The 22601-nt window shown below is 44.8% G+C and overlaps 2 protein-coding genes across 2 annotated transcripts in view; one reads left to right on the top strand and one right to left on the bottom strand.

Moving 5' to 3' along the window:
* Positions 1-20956, bottom strand: part of LOC8025064 (lon protease homolog, mitochondrial) — a 38135-nt gene extending 17179 nt beyond the window's left edge. Inside the window, exons 1-12 of the mRNA XM_029973149.4 lie at positions 20315-20956; positions 19227-19315; positions 15611-15730; positions 15092-15120; positions 10456-10682; positions 8688-8820; positions 7292-7350; positions 7050-7133; positions 6066-6197; positions 5915-6003; positions 3488-3626; positions 730-852 (exon numbers count right to left, since the gene is read on the bottom strand). Coding sequence (XP_029829009.2) covers positions 730-852; positions 3488-3626; positions 5915-6003; positions 6066-6197; positions 7050-7133; positions 7292-7350; positions 8688-8820; positions 10456-10682; positions 15092-15120; positions 15611-15730; positions 19227-19315; positions 20315-20941 — 1851 coding nt within the window. The 5' untranslated portion in view covers positions 20942-20956. The remainder of the gene's footprint in view (positions 1-729; positions 853-3487; positions 3627-5914; positions 6004-6065; positions 6198-7049; positions 7134-7291; positions 7351-8687; positions 8821-10455; positions 10683-15091; positions 15121-15610; positions 15731-19226; positions 19316-20314) is intronic.
* A 349-nt stretch (positions 20957-21305) lies between these two features.
* Positions 21306-22601, top strand: part of LOC8025059 (ras GTPase-activating protein 1) — a 30858-nt gene continuing 29562 nt past the window's right edge. The window contains exons 1-2 of the mRNA XM_042288982.1: positions 21306-21389; positions 21475-21749. Coding sequence (XP_042144916.1) covers positions 21306-21389; positions 21475-21749 — 359 coding nt within the window. The remainder of the gene's footprint in view (positions 21390-21474; positions 21750-22601) is intronic.

The following is a 22601-nucleotide window of genomic DNA, read 5'->3' as shown; positions in this document are numbered from 1 at the left end:
TTGCAACACACGGAACATTAGGCAGCACTCTAGCATATTTTTACGCTTCAACATCATACTGCACAGCTACATCTCTACAATTGAGAATGACACAACTCCACTATTAAAATTAGGCAATGGTAATATGTTTACATCATACATGCCATCTGCAATACCAGCAGCCTCATAGTGGTTGTGATCACTCCATAGAATTAAAAAAACAATAAACACAATTCCAAACTAGTATTTACAAAAGAAGTTTCTTGCTTCTTCAGGGGCTCCATAAATGCACTGTCCATTTCGTTTTTTTTTACAAAATTTTCACACAAAGCTTACAAAACTAGTGGAAACCACATAAACCAAAATTTAAGAATCTCACAGAATGAGATGACATTTGTCTGTCACTCTTAGTGCAGGCGACGTGAAAACATGTCCTGCTTTCATGTAAACATAGCAGACATGTCTCGAAACAACAGGTCACACTGAGAAGCAATGTTTGCATATCAACATAACAAAGATCCCAGGTCAACATGTCATGTTGACGTGACAAACATGTCATGCTCGCAGCGAGAAATTTCCTGGTTTGAATCGAGTCTTGATCAATATTTTCTGGCAGACTTTGACTGCATGTTCCTACTAGAAAACTAGGGTTTGAAGCTCACAACAGATTATCTTTGAACTATTCCAAATTTCGAGCCGAACGAGTCTGTACACAAAAAAAACATGAGACAAATAAACAAGCTTACACACCTCTCGGTTCAGAGCGCGTGCAATGGACCTGGCAATACTCGTCTTCCCAACACCGGGTGGTCCGTAGAAGCAGAGCATCTTCCCTTGCGTTGTCCCTTTAAGCTGGCTCACTGCAATGAATTCCTAAAAAAAACAAAAAAGCCACACACTGAGAAATTCCGTGTCATACCTAAAACTAAAATGGACCACAAGTTGCAACACTTGTATTTGCTTGCATAAAAAAAAAAAAAGAAAATTTGTTTAACCCCTTAAGTGCCTTGGACAAGCTGAGCTCGTTGGCCACTTTCTGGCTAAAAATGCCGTGGACGAGCTCAGCTTGTCCATTGGTTTTTTCGGTAGCCCTCAACTCCACGGACGAGCTAGGCTCGTCCGAGTAGTTTTGCGGCACTGATCATAGATGGCAGCACTCGTTTTAGTTGGCAAACATTTTTTTTCCGCCTCCGCAGATTTTTGTGTAACAAACTTTTCAAATCTTATGTGTAATACTAGAGAAATAACAATTCAAAATTTAAAAAAAATAGCACTTTTAGGTTACTTTTGGAAAACAAATTTGGCACTTAAGGGGTTAAAATCATGAGCCATTCCACACTGTAAAGGTGGATGACCAATGAAGCTGTTTAACACATGACACAGGCGTGACACAGAATTTTGAACAAAGGTACGAACACATTTATTGTCTTGATCGGTGGTCATCGTGACGAAAGGTACGCACACACATGTTGAGGACCATTGCTGCCCAGAGGAACCGCAGGAAACTAGACACGCGCGACGGCACAGCCACCCAGCAGAAGGAAGGGAAACTAGGTGCGCAAGCGCTTGGAACAATGACAAAGAGAGGGCAGTGCAAGCGTAGACATGGCCGACGCGGGTCGCACAGCGGCAAATCTTTGAGAAACCTTTATTAACTACCCGAGAGTCCACTGATCTTGAAAATGGTGCCTATTAATAACTAAGCTACTCAAAATGCATATCCAAATGATGAGACGTATAAGCTTTTGCACAGAATGAAGCGATTTTGCATCAAATTCAGGACCCTGTTGACACACACGAAAAATCCACGAAACCCTAGCCATAAACAGCTTTGCTGTAAAAGAAACAAAGCAATTGTCTCCCTTGGTGACAAGTTTTCTTCACTGAAATAAATGCCAAAACGTGCCCACAATATTGTTTCATGGTTCGACGAGTATTAGGCATAGGGGGACGCCGAGTCATAAAGAAATTTAACTTTTTTCTGTTTAATTCTTTTATTTAGGTAACGTCATGTTCTTGATCTTTCACATTGTATCCATACGCAGTGATGTGACTGGCCTAAGCCATTTTGAAGCACCTTTCAGAGCAGCCAAAACAGTGTTTTGGAGCTGCAAATGTGGCCTTTGGAGCAACCAAAACAGTGTTTTAGAGCAGTAAAAGTGGTTTTCGGAACGGATATTCTTAGAAAAAGAAAAATATTTGTTTGAAGTGCTGCACAAATGAAGGGCACTTTGTGTTGTGTTATGTTCTGATGTGACATGTTGTGACGGAACTCGCTGCTTGTATTTTTACTGATGAGACATTACCAAGCGTACAGTACTGTAGGTGCTGCCGAGCAATTCGGAAAAACCGCTTGCCACCGTTTTACTTGTTCTCGACGTGCCAGATATTTTCGTAAAAAAATAAACAAACATAAAAAAAAAAAAAGAGCGCATTAATGCAAGACATTGCGAGCCAGGGTTAAAAAGTTTTGGTGCGCTCTGTGCAACGAATGAACCCGAGAAAAACAAGTGTGCTGTGCGGGTTCAGCGTGCAGACATTGCCTTATTTGCTTTAGCCCACTCCTCTTCACCAACTTTCTTTCGCTGCAGATTATTCATGTACGGAATCCCTCTTGAAAGAAAGCCCACTGAGAGAAACCTAGGTAATCAATACTGCGACACAGCAGTCTTTTAGTTAGAGGGATTTTTATAGTAATGTATGATTTAAATAAGAACAGGAATGTTGATGAACATGCGGCGGTACTTAAGTTTCATTTTAGAAAGCACCATATCTGCAGCGACGTGGGGACGGCAACACCGGATGTCACGCAACCATGGTGACTGGAAGGCAGGGACAAAATATAGTTTTCCCACAGCCATTGCTTTCAGAAGGGAATGCTTCAGGTCACAAAATAACTCCCGCCACGCAAAAACATGGTTTTGTCTCGCAGCATGACAGCATGACTGGTACCCGGCACATTAGTGTCGTAGCGTCCGCACCCGCCCGCGTCCAAGTTGAAAATATAAAAAAAAAATAGACGTGAGACGAGAGCCACGAGACGACGAGAGAGCAAAACGCGAGACGGCGGGAAAATCATGCAAGACCCGATGAATGATTGATGCAGGGTACCTTGTGTCAGGTGGCCGCTTGCGCCACATAACACACACATGGTCAATTACGGTACTCAGTTTAGTTTCAATTTTGAAAGGCGACCGAAATTGTTTTTTTGGTGCAGGCGTGGCACAGATTACCTATATTTTGGCAAAATGTAGCAGGATGTAGCAGGGTTAGCCACTTGGCGCAATTGGCGCAGCAATCACATCACTGCATACGTCATATTCTGATGGTGTTTCAGCTTTCTGCAATGAATAGTTTATTTATGTGAGTGAAAAAAAAACAGGTTTAGTCTTATCTCATGCAAGCAGTGTTTTGGAGTACAACATATATAAAACCAGTGCCCTAAAACCGCAGAAAAACACAAGCCAAACAACAAACAAACAACAGTCACGTTTCCTACTTGACGTACCAGAATGCGTTTCTTCACGTCGTCCATCCCGTAGTGGTCTTCTTCGAGCACCTCTTTTGCTCTCGCTAGGTCGAGGTTCTCTTCGCTAGTCTTCCCCCAGGGAAGACTCGTCAGCCAATCCAAATAGTTGCGCGTCACACTGCACACAAACCAAATGTCAAACAAACAAAAAAAAAAAATTATTAAAAACATTAAAATAACCCTTTTTTTTTTAAAAGCATTTATGGTTTGCTTATTCTTAAGCTGAGACTAAAAGCTCTGCCTTCAGTGCGAGCTTGCTGGCTTCTGCAGAGCTTTGGTCTCGCGTGCCTGCGAGTTTACACTTTTGTTAGCAAGGGCAGAAAGCTTGCACTAAAGGCGTAGCTTCTGGTCTCAGCTTAGGGTGAACGGAGTATAGATGGGCCACATATCTCACAAAATATTTTTTACACACAAAAAACAATTTTTAGCGCAATATTTTTGCCACCAGACACAATTTAGTGGAAAAGATGGAGGTCAAAGCCTGGTCTAAACCCCGCCCAGTGCTTACACCCTGCTTGCACCTCTCATTGGCTGGAGAGATGATTGACGTGTGGAATGTTGGTTGTAAAATTGTTTCTATGTGTGTGATGGCCTTTTGTCCGAGCTATTTTAATGTTTCAAAAAGAAGTGATCCAGACAGAGTCAATTATAGATTTAAAAAATAATCCGAGATTGCCTTTTCCGTTGCTTTCAAACAATAACCAACATGGCTGCCGGCGTTGGCGGCAAGCAGTTCCATACACCGTGTAGCTCGTCGAGCTAGTCTATTTGTTTAAGTCATTTCGCAATCACCGAGATGTTTAGAGGAAGATCTTCTCAACCGATGTAGTTCGCAACAAACAACTGTTGCAAGTACACGCCTTCAGGAGCGCTGTGCAGGTGCTTGTTTTCGTAGCAGGACTGGAATCACGCCTAATGTATCACGTCAGCCATTTTGCTCGAATGGGCTTTATTAGGTCATTTCTACGTGTTGATGCTGAATAAAGATGCCGATTACGGTAAAAGCGGTCCTGCCGCTTTGTGAATCACGCAACCATCGCGATTGTGACCGTGGTTTCAGTACTGAGAAGGTACCTTTACAAGTAAGGATGTGCAAGCCATTTGGCTGAAAGAAATTGGGTGTTTGCCTTGCACCAAGTTTGTCCAGCTATGTTCCTCATACTTTGCTTTAGAAGGCCTGTAGTTTGTGACTGCTTGTAGCTGAGCTAGTTGGTGATTCATGCTTTTGAAAGATGCCAGCTGAACATAGGAAGACACACAAAGAGAGAGGAAGAAAAAAAAAAAAAACGCACCTCCTATGTTTGGCTGGCATCTTTCAGAGGCCTGTGGCTCTCAAGTTTTGTAAAGCACCTGGCATGTCAAGGCGAATATTTTTAGGTTGCATTTTAATTGCACGTCACGACGTTCACCCACCTTGCTCGGAGACGCCATGCATAAACACCAGAAGCACATAAAAGTTGAATAAAACTGCACATTTATCTTGATATTCTTTTTTTTCAGTTCTTTTGGTTGCTTTTTAGTGCATATTGACAGATGCTTACATACGCTTGTATTGCACTGTGGCTCATGCATGATGGAACGCTAGAGTGCCTGTTTCATTGTCGTGTCTTGCAGGCATTGCAGGCGGTTGTAGACGGTGGTGGAATAGCAGACGATGCGGTACTCTAGTGTGGGGTGGTGACACGGTTCGATCTCGAGGCAAATACTGCCTTGCCCGGGGGGCCCCGAAGAGTCCAAACGTGACCTGGGCTTAGCTCAACCACCAGGATCCCTTTTCCCCAGACACAGGTTAAGCTACGCACAGTCAGGCATGCGTGGGTAAACCCACACGACTCTGGGTTTGTGGTGATGCCACTCACCAAGCACCTACTAACGCAAGTGCCCCCTGTGTGCGGGTATGGCGGCCCACGTGGCTGGGGTCCGTGGTGACGCTACTCACCAAGCACCTAACACCTAGGGTGCAGGTGCCCCCTGCGGAGCTCGGGGCGCGTGGAGACGCCACTCTCCAAACACCTACTTTCACGGGAGCCCCCAGCAGGGAAGGTTGACGCCAAAGGACTCAACGTCAAACGACCTCTCACTACATTGTTTTTCACTAAATTTAGTGGGGAAATTGACGTCACGTAACCCGACGACACGTGACGTGGGCACTCGATGTGATGTCACGGTGTCAGGTCGTGGTGCCACGTAAATACAACGACACCACGTGACAGCAATTTCCCTCTAAATTTAGTGGAGAAATCAACGTAGGGTGATCCAACATCAATTTCCCCGCTAAATCTGACAGGGATATACACGGATGAAAACACAAACAAATTCCTGGGACTAGGCTTCCTGGAAACCATTCCACGCTCTACAAAACCATCGTCGCTGGCGTCGCGATTACTTCGGGGGCTTTGAACCGACCTGAACTCCGACGAATGGTTGTCGAGGAAAGACAGCTTGTTCAGCTCCTCTTCGATCACCTCCATCACGGGCTTGGGGACCACCAAGTCCTGCGCGACGCACGTAAACAAATCAGGAAATGGCGAGACAACAAAGAAAGAATGCAGGCTACCTTGAGTCTCTGCTTGAACTTCTCTTCAATGGCATCTTTGTCGTCCTTCTCGAGGCCAAGCTCCTTTTTGATCGCTTTGAGCTGTTCTTGGAGCATGTAACGACGATGTTGGCTTTTCACCTTCTCTTCGACCTGCGGTGCACAACAAAAAGTTTTCACCGCTTGACCGCGCTTCGCTGGACAGTCACGTCTCGTGAAGACGAAGCCTGTTGATGTGGACACGCCGCTGCATAAGAAAACTTTTCTTCTACGAGCTTGGTAAATACATGCATTTTTGTCTCGTTGTAATGGAGGACTCACATTATGGACGATTTCATGGGGAAGGGGGGGGGGGGGGTGAGGTGTCTATATGAATGAGGCACGACTGTACACTGTGTCACCTTACGATGGATTGCTCGGGACGCTACGAGCCATTGAAGTCAATCTAATGCCGCGTGAATGTCATGCGATTTCCGGAAAAAGCACACAGACGCGTGGGGTGCGCTGCCGCGCAGTACTTTCACTAGATTGGCCAGAATGGTTCATAGCATCCACTGCGGTCAGTCGCAAAGTGAAAAAAATACAGAGTTACGCCAGTCTTCTTACTGTGCAAACAAAAAGTGACAACTCGGCACCGTTTGTTTTATACCGGAGCAGAAGACAGACTGCACGTCCCGCTTACGGGTGTTACAGAAGGTAGAGGCAGACGAAGAACACATAAATAGGGGCAAAACAAACAAGAAGAGATCTTGAATAAGAGTATAGGTTTGCATTACAGTGGAAAGCAGCTGCAGAGACAAAAGTTATATCCATACGTTAAAAAATATCCTTTAGGCCATCTTAAAGGCTGGGCCGCTGTTTCGAATATGCTTTGAGCCCTCTAAGTGTCCCAGGACGACATTCCCGATCGGCTCGTGAAATTCTTGTCGACACGCCGAACGTGCGTCTTTCCAGATGTGCCGCACAAGGAAGACGGGAGATGAAAGCGGACAACCAACTGCTTACCTCTTTGCCAATCTTCTGCTGCAGTTTGCTCAGCTCATACTCTTTCTTCAGCAGGGAAAGTGCCAAGAGGAGGCGCTTGGAAATCTGCCAAAAATTGAAGGACAAAAAAAAAAAAAAAAAAGGAGACGGCATTATGGACAACACATATCGTAGCCGCAAGCATTTCCTTTTGGCAGCAGCATAATACTTCACTGCAAAGTTATCACCAGATCGTATTACAGGTGGAACTGGTGAGCCCTTACGTCGGTCTCCTCAAGAATCTGCTGCAGCTCGTGCGATTCGGCTCCAGTAAGTGCGGCTCCTAGAGGAAGAAACAAGGGAAGTTGTCGGGAAGGTTCCTTTCTCACAGTACCTCTAAGGAATGCCCCTTTCGAGCCAATAAAAACGCCGCTTTTATCGTCATTTTAAAACAAAAATATCATAAAAACACACAAACAAAACAAGGCGTACAGTTTGATTTCTAAGAACTGTTAAGGCTGGTTCACACAATTGCGTTTGAGTACAACCGAACGCGCAGCTACCGCCTGCGACTGCTAACGACGAGATGACCAGGGGTTCCCCAAGAATACCATTGTACCTTCCCCGGGCTTCCGAATTTCGTCGACCATCACCCTCGCCCTAGGCAAAGCATTTGTCCAGTTTAAGCAACATTTTAGCAGGACAGTGGGCTACTTATCGATGCGTGACTATGGGCCTCTTTAGTATGTGCATTATCGTTTTCGAGGCCTGCAAGCTTCTGTGCGGCTTTATTGGATTAATGCCGAGGGCAGGAGGTACCTTTGTTGCAGCTTGAAGCGAATAGCGGTTCCTTGAGATTACATTTGGGAACACCCTGATCGATCGAAGTAGCCCATGACATCTAACTAGATTGACGATTTTTTGGTATTGGAGACATCAAATCTATGCGCCGTGTGTGAGAAATGGTTGCTTACGACATTGCCAGAGTTATCTTGTCTCAAAAGTGAAAGGGCTATGCGTAAAAGATTAAAAAATATATATGCGGATCGAAAGGACGGCAATAGTGTGCCAGTGTGTTAAGTAGAGAGAGCCTAGACTAAAGAGCAGGTCCATCTCAGACCACGGGGACCGCTTGCAATTTAATGGCGGACGCCTCTTACAGAGATCGATAGCAAGTGCGCATGCGCTTTCGTTTTCACGAGGCAAGAAGGAAAGTGGGCGGAAAGGCGGAGACGTTCGCCGACGGTTGACGTTTTCGGCTCTTTCTTGCAGCTCGCATTGCAAATGCGTCCTGAAAATGGTGTCGCCCCGATCGAGCGGTTGGACATTCTCTGTAATATGGGCCCTCTATCCGAGGATCGGGCTTGCGGCACCATCTAGGGACGGCGCGCCCAACAGCAGATGACAGCGCCGTTTGCTTTCGATCGTGTCTCGCTGCGCTCGATGGGAGAAGCTGCCACCAGCCCGACATTGGTAGAGAGAATTTATTACAGAGTTTTTCCAACTGCTCTCCAGTGATAAGCAGTTAAAAGGGAAGGCTAGACGATTACTATCGAGCAGTCCTGATTTCACCCACTAATAAAACGTTCACTGACTGGTTACGGGGAAACGGAGTGCGCTCGAGCAGAGTGAAAGGCAAATGTGCGAACCGGTCTCGAGACTATCCAGTTGTTTCCTCACCGAGGTCGGAGAGGTAGACAGGGTTGTCCACCACACGCTGGCCAGCCTGGATCATCTGCTGGATGGACTCGCGGTAGAGGGGGTTGAGGGCAATGATGTCTCGGATCGTCTTGACTATCTCCTGCGTCACTGCCTGCACAAGTATACGAGCACCGTGCAACAAAATTTAGATGTGGTACCTTAGATAGCTTTAATTATAAATGTATCAGTAATGTTGCCGAATTTTAAAGGGGCACTGACACATCAAAATCATTTTTCTTTTTATTATCAGAAACAATTAAAAACGATGCCGGGACACTACCCACAAAAATTTGAAATTTGGGAATTCAGTATTTGTGAAGTAAAAAAACAATTTACAAATGCCGAATTCAAAGCTCCCGCGCGATCCGCACCGGTGCGTTGACGTCAAATATTGCGGAGTCCTGAGAGTCCACTTTCTTTCACGACTCCCTGCTGTTGCCATGGCGACCCAAAGCGAGGAGGAAAGGAGCCAGCGCCGGCGGACCGGTTTTGAGCGGTGTCGCCTGTTTTCCGTGGGAGGATACAAATCCAGGAGATGGCACCACAACGAACTCCCGATTTTTGGTATTTCAAAAAGAAGGGCCGTAGTGCATTTGCAATTGTGTTAAAAACATGTTTTAGGATTGCCATTATTAAATGTTATAAAAATGTCGCCTACAAAGCTTTTAAGTTTCATGATTCTCGACGTCGCGAATCAAAAGAAGCGAGGAGGCGAGAGGCGGGAGAATCAAACGCCAAAAATAAAAAAATGCGCACGCGCGCGCGCGAGAAAATTTTTTTTTTTTTTGCGATGCGTTTTTTTTTGCCTGTCTATGACTGCAACTTGCATCGTTTTAGACAATAAAAAAAATATGACTTTTGGGGTGTCAGTGCCCCTTTTAAGAACCGTAAACACTTTAATTTTTTTTTCTTATTTTACAAGCATTAAAATGAAGTTTTCCTTTGTCCCTTGGAGCTAGGTTTTTTCCCCAATGTGGGAAATTTTTTATGATTCAGAAACAGTGATACATACTCCCTGGAAAAGAAAATCGTCACCGAAAGATTGCTTGCCCGATCCGGCCTGTGTGAAGAATGACTCCGTGATATACATTCTAGAATATTATGGTATCCAAATATAGCGATTGGGAAATACAAGTTTGTTACTACTTATTCCAGAGCACAACATTTCGAGGCAAAACATACCTAATAAGCATCTACTCTAGCTCAACCATTCATACTATGAACGGTAATCCACTGGAACGACCTCCAACCATACATTGCAACTGAAGCCGATCTAACACAATTTCAAGAACTCGTGCGCAGTGACAATAACATTCAGCCATTTCTCTTGTCTACTCTAACTGTACTTTGCTCATACTCCTCTCTTTTGCTTCTCCTGTTACTGCACACACTTTGTTTTGCTTCTTATGCTCACATTTTCCTTCTTTCTGTATTTCTTATCAAAAACAACCCCCTCCCCCCCTTCCCTCTAATAAACTCCTGTGCCTCTAGAAGTCTTCTGAATTAATAAAATAAATCACCATATCATACATACAGTACCTACTTACCACCTACGAGTGGCGTAGCCGTGGCTGGGACGTTCAAGGGGGGGGGGGGGGGCTGAAGCCTCATAAGTTTCCCCCCTGTCTATGCTACTGCCACCTACTGATAGTTACGCCTGCTTTCGTCTATGAGCGCATACCCCTGCCTCAGTTTGCGACGTCCTGAAAAAAGTCTTCTTTAAGATAAAAATAGGAAATGAACATGCCTTCATCTCTTCGCTGACAACAAACTTCTCGTGAGGAACATTCTCAACTTCGACGGTGAGCACAGGACCGGTGGGAACAGTGTGGTTTTCCGCAGTCACCGCATCCTCTGCCTCGACGCTCGCAGACGAGGAATCGGACAGCGGCGCTGTAGTCGCATTGACGCTACGACCGTTGCCACGCCGACTCCTTCTGCGATTAGACCTCCTGATGGTCTCGTCTTCGTCGGCTAGCGTTGTTAGAAAAATAGTAGACAGAAAAAAAAAATATATTAGGATTTGGAACTGAGAAGCAAGCAATGTTATCAGTGGCATATTAGATTCCCGTTTGAAAACATTGGTATGGATTCAGCACTGTATTTTCTCGACCATAGTCCGTGGACTATGGACTATAGAAAGATTAGTTCTTTTCTCATCATTAGTTCTAACAGAACGTGACAAACTTTGTGAACGACAAAGCACGTTGACAATGATTTACATATGATAGTCAAACGCCTTTATAACGAATGCCTCTATTAAGAAAATGTCCGTTTAACTAAGTAAAATAAAGTCCACGCCAATTTCCTGTGTGTTCAATCTGTTCCTCTGACTACTACAACAAATTCCTGTTTACAAAATATTTGTTTAACGAAGCAATTTTGTGGCCCCACAAAGCAAAAGCAACCGGTATTGTGAATTTTTAAGTGAAAAATTATTGATTTTATGTAAATCGTCGCACTCAAGTGACTCGTGTAGAGAAGAGAAAATCTGATGCAGCAATGATGATCGAAACATCCGCCGCGCCGCCGTGCATTCTCGGTTTTGGGTCCAAATAATTTGTGTGTGCGCAGCCTTGTGTCCAGATGGTGCTCCGTGACTATGACTATGTTGCTGTGTAGAAAGCCTGTACACAGCAACATAGTCACGTAGCACCATCTAGGCACAAGGTTGCACACTAACAAATTTAAACCCAAAACCGAGAATGCGCAGCACGGAAGTGGAGCAAGCAGCGTGACGGAGGTAATCCCGCGCCTCCGCTGCGCGTTACCGGGCGCTCTCGTGCATAATTTCCTTTCGCTCACATCGTTGAGTATGCGCCACTCCGCTCCAAGTCTAGTTTTTTTTCAATGCCCCATCCGGGCAATGCGCGCACTTGTTTTCTTACTTTGTGTGTATGTCAGTGCATTTGAAAGGACCCCTGCAAATGAGAGTATATGAAAAAAAGAAGTGTTTGCATCGGCAGTCGCAAGTTTTTTGTGCTGTTTTGGCATCTGTTCGACCGAAGCACCAATCTTCATCATGATCCAAGGTTCCCGATCTTGCTCGATCGGAGTCCCAAATCGTTTCACCTTGGAGCTATAATGTGCGGTCGAAGAAAACTATCTGCGACGCAACCCGTGACGCCAAAATCTAATCGAAATAAGTAGAGCCACACAGAAACGTGCCCCTTTTTGCGCCGGACAGTCGTGAAAAAGAGCTCGGAGGACTGGATTAAGAAATAATGATGCCCTGGGCTAATGAGCACATTGCCTCTGGGTAACCACTATACTACTAGAGTATTTAGTTATGAAAGTGAGAAAATTGCTTCAAAAATTAGAGTGGTCCAGCAATATCGCCACGGGGTACTGGTGTTCGACACAGTTTTCATGCGCATGAACATCTTTATCTCCTTTCCTTCCATCAGAAAGGTTGTGCGTGGTGAAGAAAGTCGGACAGCTCTGAATCGAAAATAGTTTGCACATGAAAGAGTAAGCGGAACTCCGGACTTTGAATAGATTTAAGAGTGCCGGCCGAACGCTTCTCCATTTACAGCCTTTCCCGCATAATGCGTTTCTCACTTTCATACTTTCTTTAGTAAACTAAAACATTTTCGCTCAATTCCGAAAATATGTTGGCCTCTTCCCGTGGCATTCCTCCCGAAACCTGGCAGTTATAACAGCTGGCCACTTTGCTGGGTCACTTTGAACAATCACAGAGCCTACCCCATACTGCTGGCGAGCCTGTCCCCAAGTTTCTGTCCAGATATGAAGGCAGTCGATCAGTCTTCTAGAGGCACATGTTGCGGGTGGGAGGACGAGTAACTGAACTCCAAGAGAACAAGCGAGGGGGCAGCTGGATCATTGTTTTCAGGCAATTCAACAAGCAAGCTTAAGCCGGACGGCTGTGTTCGTTGTTGGCTCACATTTTTTCTCTTTCCAGACGAATGACATCGCAGCCGAAGAAAAAAAGCTGGCCTAACAGACATAGAATGCAAGCAGTACATTACTGCGTTGTCCCTGTGTATGCACATGCCCTCGTCCCAGTAGAGCCAATCAAGGTCCAAGGGGTGGATCCCCGTGCCTGTGTTTATTCTACCATTACCACGAACACGGTGCTCCATGATTCAATAGGACCTTGAGAATATTTTCCCTCTGGGAAAGATTGCCTGAAAAACTTTCTCCAGGTCATCTATTCTTAACTGAAAAATGATTTCTACGTACACCGCAAATGAGAACCTCATGTGCTTTCTTGTGAATCGCAGCACGTTTTTCTGCAGTGGTAGAACGAGGGGCTGTTTGGTACACATCTGGTTCTGACTAGGAGCAACTTCAAACCGAGAACCTCGCGGCAAAGGCAGCCCACCAACGCGCACCGAAAGACGAGGCGAAAACGTTATGGAGTGCTCCAAGCAGCGTCACCAATGTTTTCTTTTATCGAAATGAAGATCTGAGCCTGGTTTCAAAGGCCTGTGCAGTAACAATACAAGCCCGATGACTAAGGGCATCCAACACACCCGCACCTGGTTGTGTTTCTTGAAGAGTGTCTCGCGAGCTTTCCTTTTAGCTGGGCCTGCTCAGATAAAAGGATAATGAGGGACTCTTCCAAAGGCACTGTAGCACGACCCCTCTATGCCCCTTTCCCGTAGTGGGAGAAGGCAATCGAGCTGCAGCGACTGTATACCAGGGATTGACAGAAAACCACAAAAAGCTCCGCCACAATCTGTCGGCAAACGTGGACCCAAACGTGGACCGCCTTGTAGAAAGGGGCCCCTAAGAGAGGCGGGGGGAGCGCTTTTTTTTTTTTTTTTTGAGCTTCACAGGGTTACTTGAAATGATTGGGCTAAACTAAGTTACAAAAGGCGAGGGCCAGGTCTCCTTGTTTCAGTGTCCTCGTTGCGTGCGTGGTGCCTGCAGTTGTGTTATAGGGGGGTTCATATATTGAGCCCGTTGGAATAAATGGGCCCCCTACCCTCGCTCTTGACGGTGAGGCCCTGGGATGTAGCCTCCTTAGCCGCCCCAGTCCCGTTAATTCCAGCGCCGCTCAGTCGGCTCAAATGTGTGCCTCTCCCCGTCCTCTTGCGTGCCGAGTGCTTGGCCAATTCTGCTGTGCTGCCGTATGCTGCCGCGCCAGCTCCTCCGCCATCTAGTGACTATACATGCAATCGAGAGCAGTGCAGCGACTTCGACTGCCTCCTCCGAATGACACGTGGCTACGCGAGCCGCCGCCCGATTTAGGAAAGGCCACACTGAATCGACGAACACCTTCGCTGTGTGATCGGGGGTTCATGTCGGTGGTTTAGTGATTGTTGCAATTCATATCTTGATAAGTCGGTCAAGTTTGTTGCGTGGAAGTTTGGACAGCGGGAAATAAGTCTACAGCCAAGACCCAATGTCTCGGCTGTAAACTACAAAGTTTGCCAGTGGCGGTAATGGCGAGACGACCGCTAGCCTGGCGTCTTTAAATTGCGCCACGCAGTGGTATTAACACAATTTTTATTTAGGAAAAAAAAAAAAAAAAGATGGCAATTCAGCCTGGATTTTTTGCAGAGCGAGCTTTCGCCCCACGTGCTCCGAGCTGCAATGCTCTAGCAGCCTCTGCCACCGTTCTCCTTTTTGATAAGACACCTGTCAAAATACAAAACACTGTTTCTGATGTCACTCATACTCTATTTGGTGCTATGCTGCTTCCTAAAACGCATCTAATGTCACGCAGATAGATCAATATGTGATAGCACAAATTCGGTTTGTGCTAGATTGATTTTTCGTGTTCAACTGCGACAAGGAAGGCACCCGAGATACGAAAAATTTGGCCAGCCCTGCGGACTTAGTTATAAAAGCATTTGACTGTACAGGTTTCTTTGCGAGCTAATAAAGTGGGTGCTTATCAAGGTGTGCTGTGTATGGGAATTTTTTATGTCGGGCTAGGCACCAGGTGTGGACAATCCAAGGAGAAACTTTTTTCAACAGAAATTTGTCCCTGTCGACTATGCACCAAGTGCGGACCATGGTCTGAAAAATATGGTACTCAACAGTCCAGGGAGCTAACGCGGATTCTTGGCAACATAAAGAATGTTGTAACGTATGAAACAGAGAACGCTTGTTACGTGCGGTTCTGCGATGTATGAATCTGTGCCAGTTTCAGTCCAAAGCATGATGGAACTGCCGGTGTCTACCTACTATGTACGCAAACATGTTGTGGCACATTCGTTGAAGGGGAAACCACACAAAAGGCATATTACAGAACTAAACTTCAACATTAAAATTCAAAAGGCTGTGCATTCGACTCCACGTTTCACTGTCAACAAGAGAAAAAACACTGCCAACTATGGTACCGAGCAGAATGCTCATGCATTCAATGTGCAGAGATTTGGAGTATCTATATTCTATATCAAAACTCTTACCTTCAAACAGCTGCCGCACAATCTTCACCCTAGGATTTAAAAAGATATAACAAGGAGATGAGAGTTAATTATTAAAAAAAAAAACATTTAGAGGTTCTTAAACTAACTTAACAACCACTACTATTTCACACTTTCAGCTAAAATATTTCAATGACAAAAACAAGAGTATAAAAATGCGATAACAGAAAAAACCAATAAAAAAAACACAAATGTTTTTAATAAATGTATGATTGACACAAACACATCCTTCAAGGCTGCATGCTTATGACAAAGGATTGTTCAGTTAGATAAACACCCTGCCACTGTACTTTGCTTCATCAGAAGTAAGAGCGCAGTTGAAGCGTGGAAGACATACAAACACGAGCACACAAACCAAAAGCACAAGCACATACAAACACAAGCCATTCAAGCACAGTGGTGCAACCACTGTGCTTGAATGGCTAAGCAGATTATAACAGATGCACAACAAGATGACAAATGCCGTGACGTTGCACCTTTCACACAATGATTGGCCCTCACCTCCTGTGGGCCATCACAATCATTCGCAGTTTCTCCCCGAGATCCTGGAGCTCATGGATTTGAACAAACGTGCCAACACTGTACAGGTCGTTTAGGCTTTCAACCACTTCAGCTTCATTGCTGAAAAAAAAAAATAGGACACAGTTTAATTAATTTTGTGTTTGCCCACAACAAACTGCCTCAGTAATGCTGCCCTTGCATTGCTCTCAGTTAAAATGTTTAAAGGGAAACTGAAACGGTTCTCTATTTGAGGAGAAACAAGCCTCCAGTATCACGAATATCCAAATTATTTTTTTATTTGGTGCACAAAGGCTGCAGAAATTAATTTTCAAATTACTACCGAAGTTCCTTCTTCCTGGAGCGTGACGACATATTAGGAGTTTTCGGAATCTTTGCTCTCACGCATCTTCAGCGCCTATCAAAGCTAGACGTCACAACTTGTGTCAGTGCAGGGGAATATATCTGACAAGCCTGTAATTGCATGCCCTGCCCACACGAGCGACACGCGCTTGGCAGCTGACTAGTAGGAGGTTTTTTGTGTTTTCTTATGTTTAGTTAAATCTTCGGGGAAAACAAACGTGATATTCAGATTCACGGGATAAAAATACTCTAGAATTCACCTAACTCATTTTTTTTTTTTTTTTCAAGAACCTCTTCAGCTTCCCTTTAACCCCTGAGTATTCTAGAGATGCTAAGAACATTGGCAGTTTTAGGTGACAAGCTAGCTAATGCATCCTTAATTTGACAAATTTAAATCCTACCCAAGATGCTAGGAACTGGAAAAACGCTAATGCAACAAATAATTTTGCTTGCAGGTTAAAGCATCCCAAGCATTCAAAATTCATCTCGGAACACACCTTATTGACCTAAGAAGCAAGGGGGATTGTAGCATCATCAATGTTTCAATTGTTTCATCCGTAAGCTATCATGCACAAGGCCATAGCATTCTGCACCAAGACACGTATATGTGGATGGCAATTATAATGTCTCTCTCAGAAAGAATTCAGAATTGTTTCACTCTCACCGAGGAATCTGATGTTGCATTCTCAACTCCAATCTTTTCCACTTCAAGACATGTCTGTACTGTGTAGGTTGTATTGTGCTTTGTTCGCTTTTATTTCCCTCATGTAATTTTTTATGTTAGATCAAATAAACTAGAAACTGTGTAGTATTCAATAATATTCCTTTTTAACTACTAGAGACACAGTTACAGTGTTGAGGCGGGTGCATTGGTATGGTCTAAAAACTTACGAAAGAATTACATATCTATCGACATGTTGCAAGTCAAAAGATAAGCTGACCTATATGTAATTCTTTCATAAGTTTTTACAACTGTGTTTTCGACAAACAAAAACTTAGGGCGCAAACAAGCTGGTGAAGGTTCAACATTTTAGGAAAAACCCCAAAACTGGGGGAAGAAAAGGAGAACACAACAGTCTCAAACACAGCTGAAATTTATTGGACAGAATATCGTGGTTTTATAGGGTACAAGTGCCCCGAAATCCAAAAGGAAGGAAAAAAGGGGAGGTTGAACTTCTTTTTCCCGAATGCACAAGAGATGAAGGACATTGACCAATAGCACACCGGTACTGTTCTATGCCATCAAGGCTGGCATAGTCGGGAATTTAGTAGATTGTGCACTTAGAAAATCTTGTTTGCACTCCATTGGTTCTGAGCTCCAACGCCTTTTTAACCGTTTCAGCATGGCAGGTTTTCCCGAGGATTATATATTCAGACAGTTGTTGTACCGGGTTAATATGAGAGACAAATGCCCAAAGGTTTGCAAATCTGCCGGATGTGTTGTTCTCCCTTTCTTCCATCGTATTTCTCATAATCTAAAATCGGTCGGCAACCGTTACAGCATTAGCACTGTGTTCAAAAATGATTTCAAACTAAGTCGGTTGACTCCGTTCAACTTCGCCAGAACTGGATGTACCAAAATACATATAGAAAAAGATGTTGATTGTGTGTCGGGCGTAGTATACAAGATTCCTTTTGCCTGTGGGTTACAAACGAAGCGGTGTTTGAATGATTGTTTAACTGAACACAAACATTGTATTAGACACAAAGATCAGTATTCAGAAATGTCAAAACATCTGTTAGAATGTAATAATTGTGTACCTCTGTGGAATTCCACATTGGTTCTGTTGACTGACAGAGAGGATCATAAACAGTTAGTAAAAGAGTCCGTCACTATTATTAGTCACGGAAATGCAGTAAATAGGCGGTCTTTTAATTTGGACACGGAGCTGAAAAGATTTCTACAAATTTGATTGTTTGAAGGTCACCTTTATATTTGTGTAGGATGTTGTTTGTTTGGGTTTAAGTTTCAGCCCTGCCCCTTTGTTTCGGGTGTGACGAATGTCAGGGGTTGTTTGCCTTTGTCCATGTTCAATCTTTCACTTAAAGGGGCACTGACACATCAAAATCATATTTTTTTTTATTATCCGAAACGATTGAAAACGATGCCGGGACATTACCCTCAAAATTTGAAATTTGGGAATTTAGTATTTGTGAAGTAAAAAAACAATTTCCAAATGCCGAATTCGAAGTTCCCGCGCGATCGGCGCCGGTGCCTTGACGTCAAAAATTGCGGAGACCTGAGAGTCCACTTTCTTTCACCACTCCATGCTGTTGCCATGGCGACCCAAAGCGAGGAGGATAGGAGCGAGCGCCGGCTGCGTTGCGGCGGACCGGTTTTGAGCGGTGTCGCCTGTTTTCCGTTGGAGGATACAAATCCAGGAGACGGCACCACAACGAACTCCCGATTTTTGGTATTTCAAAAAGAAGGGCCGTAGTGCGTTCGCAATTGCGTTAAAAAACATGTTTTAGGATTGCCGTAATTAAATGTTATAGAGATGTCGCCTACAAAGCTTCTAAATTTCCTGATTTTTGACGTCACCGATCAAAAGAAGTGAGGAGGCGAGAGGCGGGAAAATCAAACGCCAAAAATAAAAAGGCGCGAAAATTTTTTTTCGCGATGCGGTTTTTTTTGCGTGTCTATGACTGCAACTTGCATCGTTTTAGACAGTAAAAATAAATACGACCTTTGGGGTGTCAGTGCCCCTTTAATGGGTCACCATCCGCAACCCTTTCTTTTGTGATGTGTATCAGCACCTCACCGAGGTGAGATAAGAGATCTTCCCCCTCCCCCCTTTTGTTTGAGTTAGAACAGTACCGGTGTGCTATTGGTCAATGTCCTCCCTCTTTTGTGCATTCGGGAAAAAGAAGTTCAACCTCCCCATTTTTTCTTCCTTTTGATTTTCGGGGCACTCGTACCCGATAAAGCCAAGATATCCTGTCCAATAAATTTCAGCTGTGTTTGAGACTTTGTGTTGTGTTGTCCTTTTTTCCCCCAAGTCTCGGGGTTTTGTCTAAAATGTGTTTTTGATTGTAGAGTTGTGGGCACCTCGGCTGAAGTTTGAACTGAACTTTCGACATGCAGGCCGTTGCTGTACCTCGAAGCCAACGAGTTGGCTATGCAAGAGAATATTGGGCTCTAATGTGCTTGAATGCCCTCAAGAATAAGCAAGTCTGTAGGTGTGGCTGAACTAGACTTGGTAAGATTTTAAGCATCAAACTGAAGAGATGAAACAAAGAGAAGAGATAAGACAACCTTTCATCTTTCTTGAGGAAAACCCCGGCGTATGGTTGATTCAGCCTCACTTTTCTTCTGATCAAGTCCACAAGTGAAGGATTTGATATCTGCAATTCATTCACCAGAGAAAAGAGACCACATAAAATTTTTGGAGACTAATGCAAACACTGACACGCATTGCATCATCCTCACCTCCATGTATCCAAAGAAAAGTGTTCTTAAAACACCAAATGAGCATCACATTATCTACCAAAAGTGCGTCAAGAATTAGAAAATGGACCATATCATTGCCATGATGCCCATAAGGACGGCCTGTAATGACCCCATTGGCCTCATAACACTTATGGGCATTTTTGCCGGAAATGCAGCTTCGCAAGATACGTTTTACGCTACAAAACTTGTTGTTACTAACAAACAATTAGTTGAAGCATTCCCAAAATAGTGAAACAATACACGGCTTGCGCCGACGTCATATTGCATACTTTTGACCACCACAAAAGAGAGAGAGAGAGAGGGAGGTAGGCTGCTGTTGTAGGAATTTTTTAATATCCTATGATCTTCTGGGAGGAGAACAGCGACATCTGGGCAAATTTCGAAGACACAGAAGAGGGTCCTGGCAAGAAGGGAGCTCCTTATTCACCTCCTCTCTGGTGGCCATTCAAGCGCTCTTTTGATGACGTCATGTGCAAGCCACGTATACAACTACTGACTGTCACTTCCGGACTACGAGTGTGTCCACACGAAAATTAAGCAAGCACGCCCGCCCTGGCCAAAGGAAGTGCCACCACTCTGATACAAACGACGTGCCTGTGAGAGAATCAAATTGGTCAGAAATACACCAGCGGTTATGACTCATAACCGCTGGTGTATGATCAGCAAAGGATCGGGCTCCCCGAGTTATTGGGAAAACCCTTGGGTTCCTAAGAACTCGGTTTGAAAACCTAGGGGGTAGCTTATTGAGAATCTTACATTTGTTACAGCCAAAACGCGCCGAATCAGGCTCCATTTTCTGTCTACCACGTTAGAGCATAACAAAAAGCTAATTAGTCTTTTTGTTTCCTAACGAAGAGGGGAGACGAGAAATAGGTTGCAAAATGCTATCGTACCTCTACCATCTTAATAAACCTAGGGAAGACAGGGTTCCGGCTGACTGCAATCACCGGCACCTGCGGCCAGGATTCGGGCACGGTCAATGCCGCCACGGCACCCACGCCTTGCCCCGGATAATGAATGACGCTGCCTTCGTTGTTCTTGGGCGGATCTTCGTCCGGCAGGTCGTCGGGCTTTTGCTGATCGCAGTAGAGCCGAACGCACTGCATCCGCGAGCTTGGGCGACCACGCACCCCCGACACGAACCCGGCGAAGACTTCGGGTGTCTGGTATCCACGATGAAACGCCGGATTCCCGTGCCATCGCGCACCCGACGCACTCAAATACCGCCAGCTGTTGCCACCGAACCAACCTAACCGTCTAGGGGGCCTCGGGAAACTTGTGAAGTTCGTGGGAGCTGGTCGTTTCAGCGCTGCGGCGTTGCATGGTGTTGCCGTTGTCGTCAGTGAACGGGTATTGTTGGTCACACACGGTGAACGGCAGCTGCATGTTAGCGTTTTCCGGACTGCGTCTGCGAGTTTGGGCGGAATTGGGCCGTAGCTGCTGGCTTGCGAGGCGTGCGGAGATGTTGAAAAGAGCTTAAAGTGGGAAAGCCGCATGTGCTCCCGCAACAAGGCGGCCATGACTGTTTTTCATGTTTTTTTTCACCATGCCGGCTGCGTTCGTTTGTTCATTCTGCTTTTTCCAAAAACGCTGAGCTCTTTTTGACTGAAAAAAGCTACGTACCGTTGTGCCGACAGAACGCCCAATAAGTTTGTGTGTTTCAGAAAAACACATTAGACGCTTTCTTTAAAAAATTTATAGCAAATACAAAATTAAATTATTTATTTAACAAACACGTGACATCAACCAACTTCACACTAACTCTAACCAACCCAACCAATCCAAAATATGACGTCATTTTAATATACTCGTTCAGAAAGAGCTATAAGTTTGAACTTTGAGGTAACTTGGGGTGACCACGTCAACACGCCCGTAGTCTGTCAAATGAGGGACTTTCACATAATTTTCGTTCCTTCGGCGACAACCGTGGCTTCGTATGTTGTGCCGAGTCAACCGCGTTCGGACGATGTTTGTTCTCTCTTGATTTCCGAAAACCTAAATACCGATTGGGTCGTTCGGTTTATTTTTCTTTTAAAGGCAGATTAGCCTTTAGCGTAGTCGGGGGCGCGACGGAGCGCGCAAAATCGCCGGCGACGATGATGAAGGCGACCTCGGAGCTGCTGTAAACAAGCGAGCGTCCGCAAAAATGGCAGCGGAACTAGACTTCGAGCATCCTCGACATCGAAAACATCTGAAAGGAAATGCGGCGAGCCAGCAGGATGACGAACGGGAGGCGGCCTTCCACGACGAGTACGACCCCTTCGCTGGAGACGGAGACTTGATAGAAGATGACGGTAGCATCTCGTTGACAGCTCCACCACAATCCCAGTAAGTTTGCTTCCTCCCTCCCCTCCCTCTTCAAGAAAACAAAGAAAAAAGAATAACTTACAGTTAGTGGCGTTTCGGTTTGGTTCTCTTGAGTAGTGTTTGGGTTTAAGCTCAAAATTGCAAACAAATAGGGCTCAATGATCGCTGTAAATCCGCCACCGTCTCACCAAGCTCTCATGACGACGGCTTTTAGAGTGGATATCTGTCTTTACGGTGATTAAACAGCAAGTCAGAAAAAGAAAAGAAAGAGAACTACACAGAGCACTTTTTTGTCATTTTCACAGTGAGCAAATATGCGTCTCAGTACATAAGAAATAAGAGACTGAAAGAGTTGGAGCAACATTTTTGAGTTTCAACTGCTTGTGATAGTGTTTGTGCTTAGATGCATATTTGTTGCAACAGCGATTAACAGTAGCAGAGGTAATTGAAGAATACCCCAGAACCATACCATAAAGTGTCCAGAGAAAACGAAAAAGTGGCATAGCTCATTTGTTATGCAAACATGAGCTTCCAGGCTGCAGACTCTTTTCTTTGGTCATGTGCCCTCCTTTGGGTAGCCAAATGAACACCACATCAGTGTAGAACTGCTATTGTTGCAGAGTATACAAGCCTAAAAAAATGAACCCATGTACAAACCATTGCACGGTGTCTTCACATACCCCACGATGCACCATGATCTTTCACAGGGAGTTTTTTTGAAGGAAATCTCTGTACTTGTAGCAAACTCACCTTTTTAAGAAGTCTGCTATGAGGGTATTTGGTGGCATCATGTGCACTACTAGATGTCAGACAATGAAGCTAGATCCTGTTGGCTCCATTGAGCTGTAATGGCCTGGATTACGTTACCCAAAT

The sequence above is a fragment of the Ixodes scapularis genome, unplaced genomic scaffold, assembly GCF_016920785.2.
Source record: "Ixodes scapularis isolate PalLabHiFi unplaced genomic scaffold, ASM1692078v2 PGA_scaffold11__112_contigs__length_91849675, whole genome shotgun sequence".
Lineage (NCBI taxonomy): Eukaryota > Metazoa > Arthropoda > Arachnida > Ixodida > Ixodidae > Ixodes > Ixodes scapularis.
Note: the sequence above shows the minus strand (reverse complement) of the source record. Positions and strands in the feature narration are given on the sequence as shown.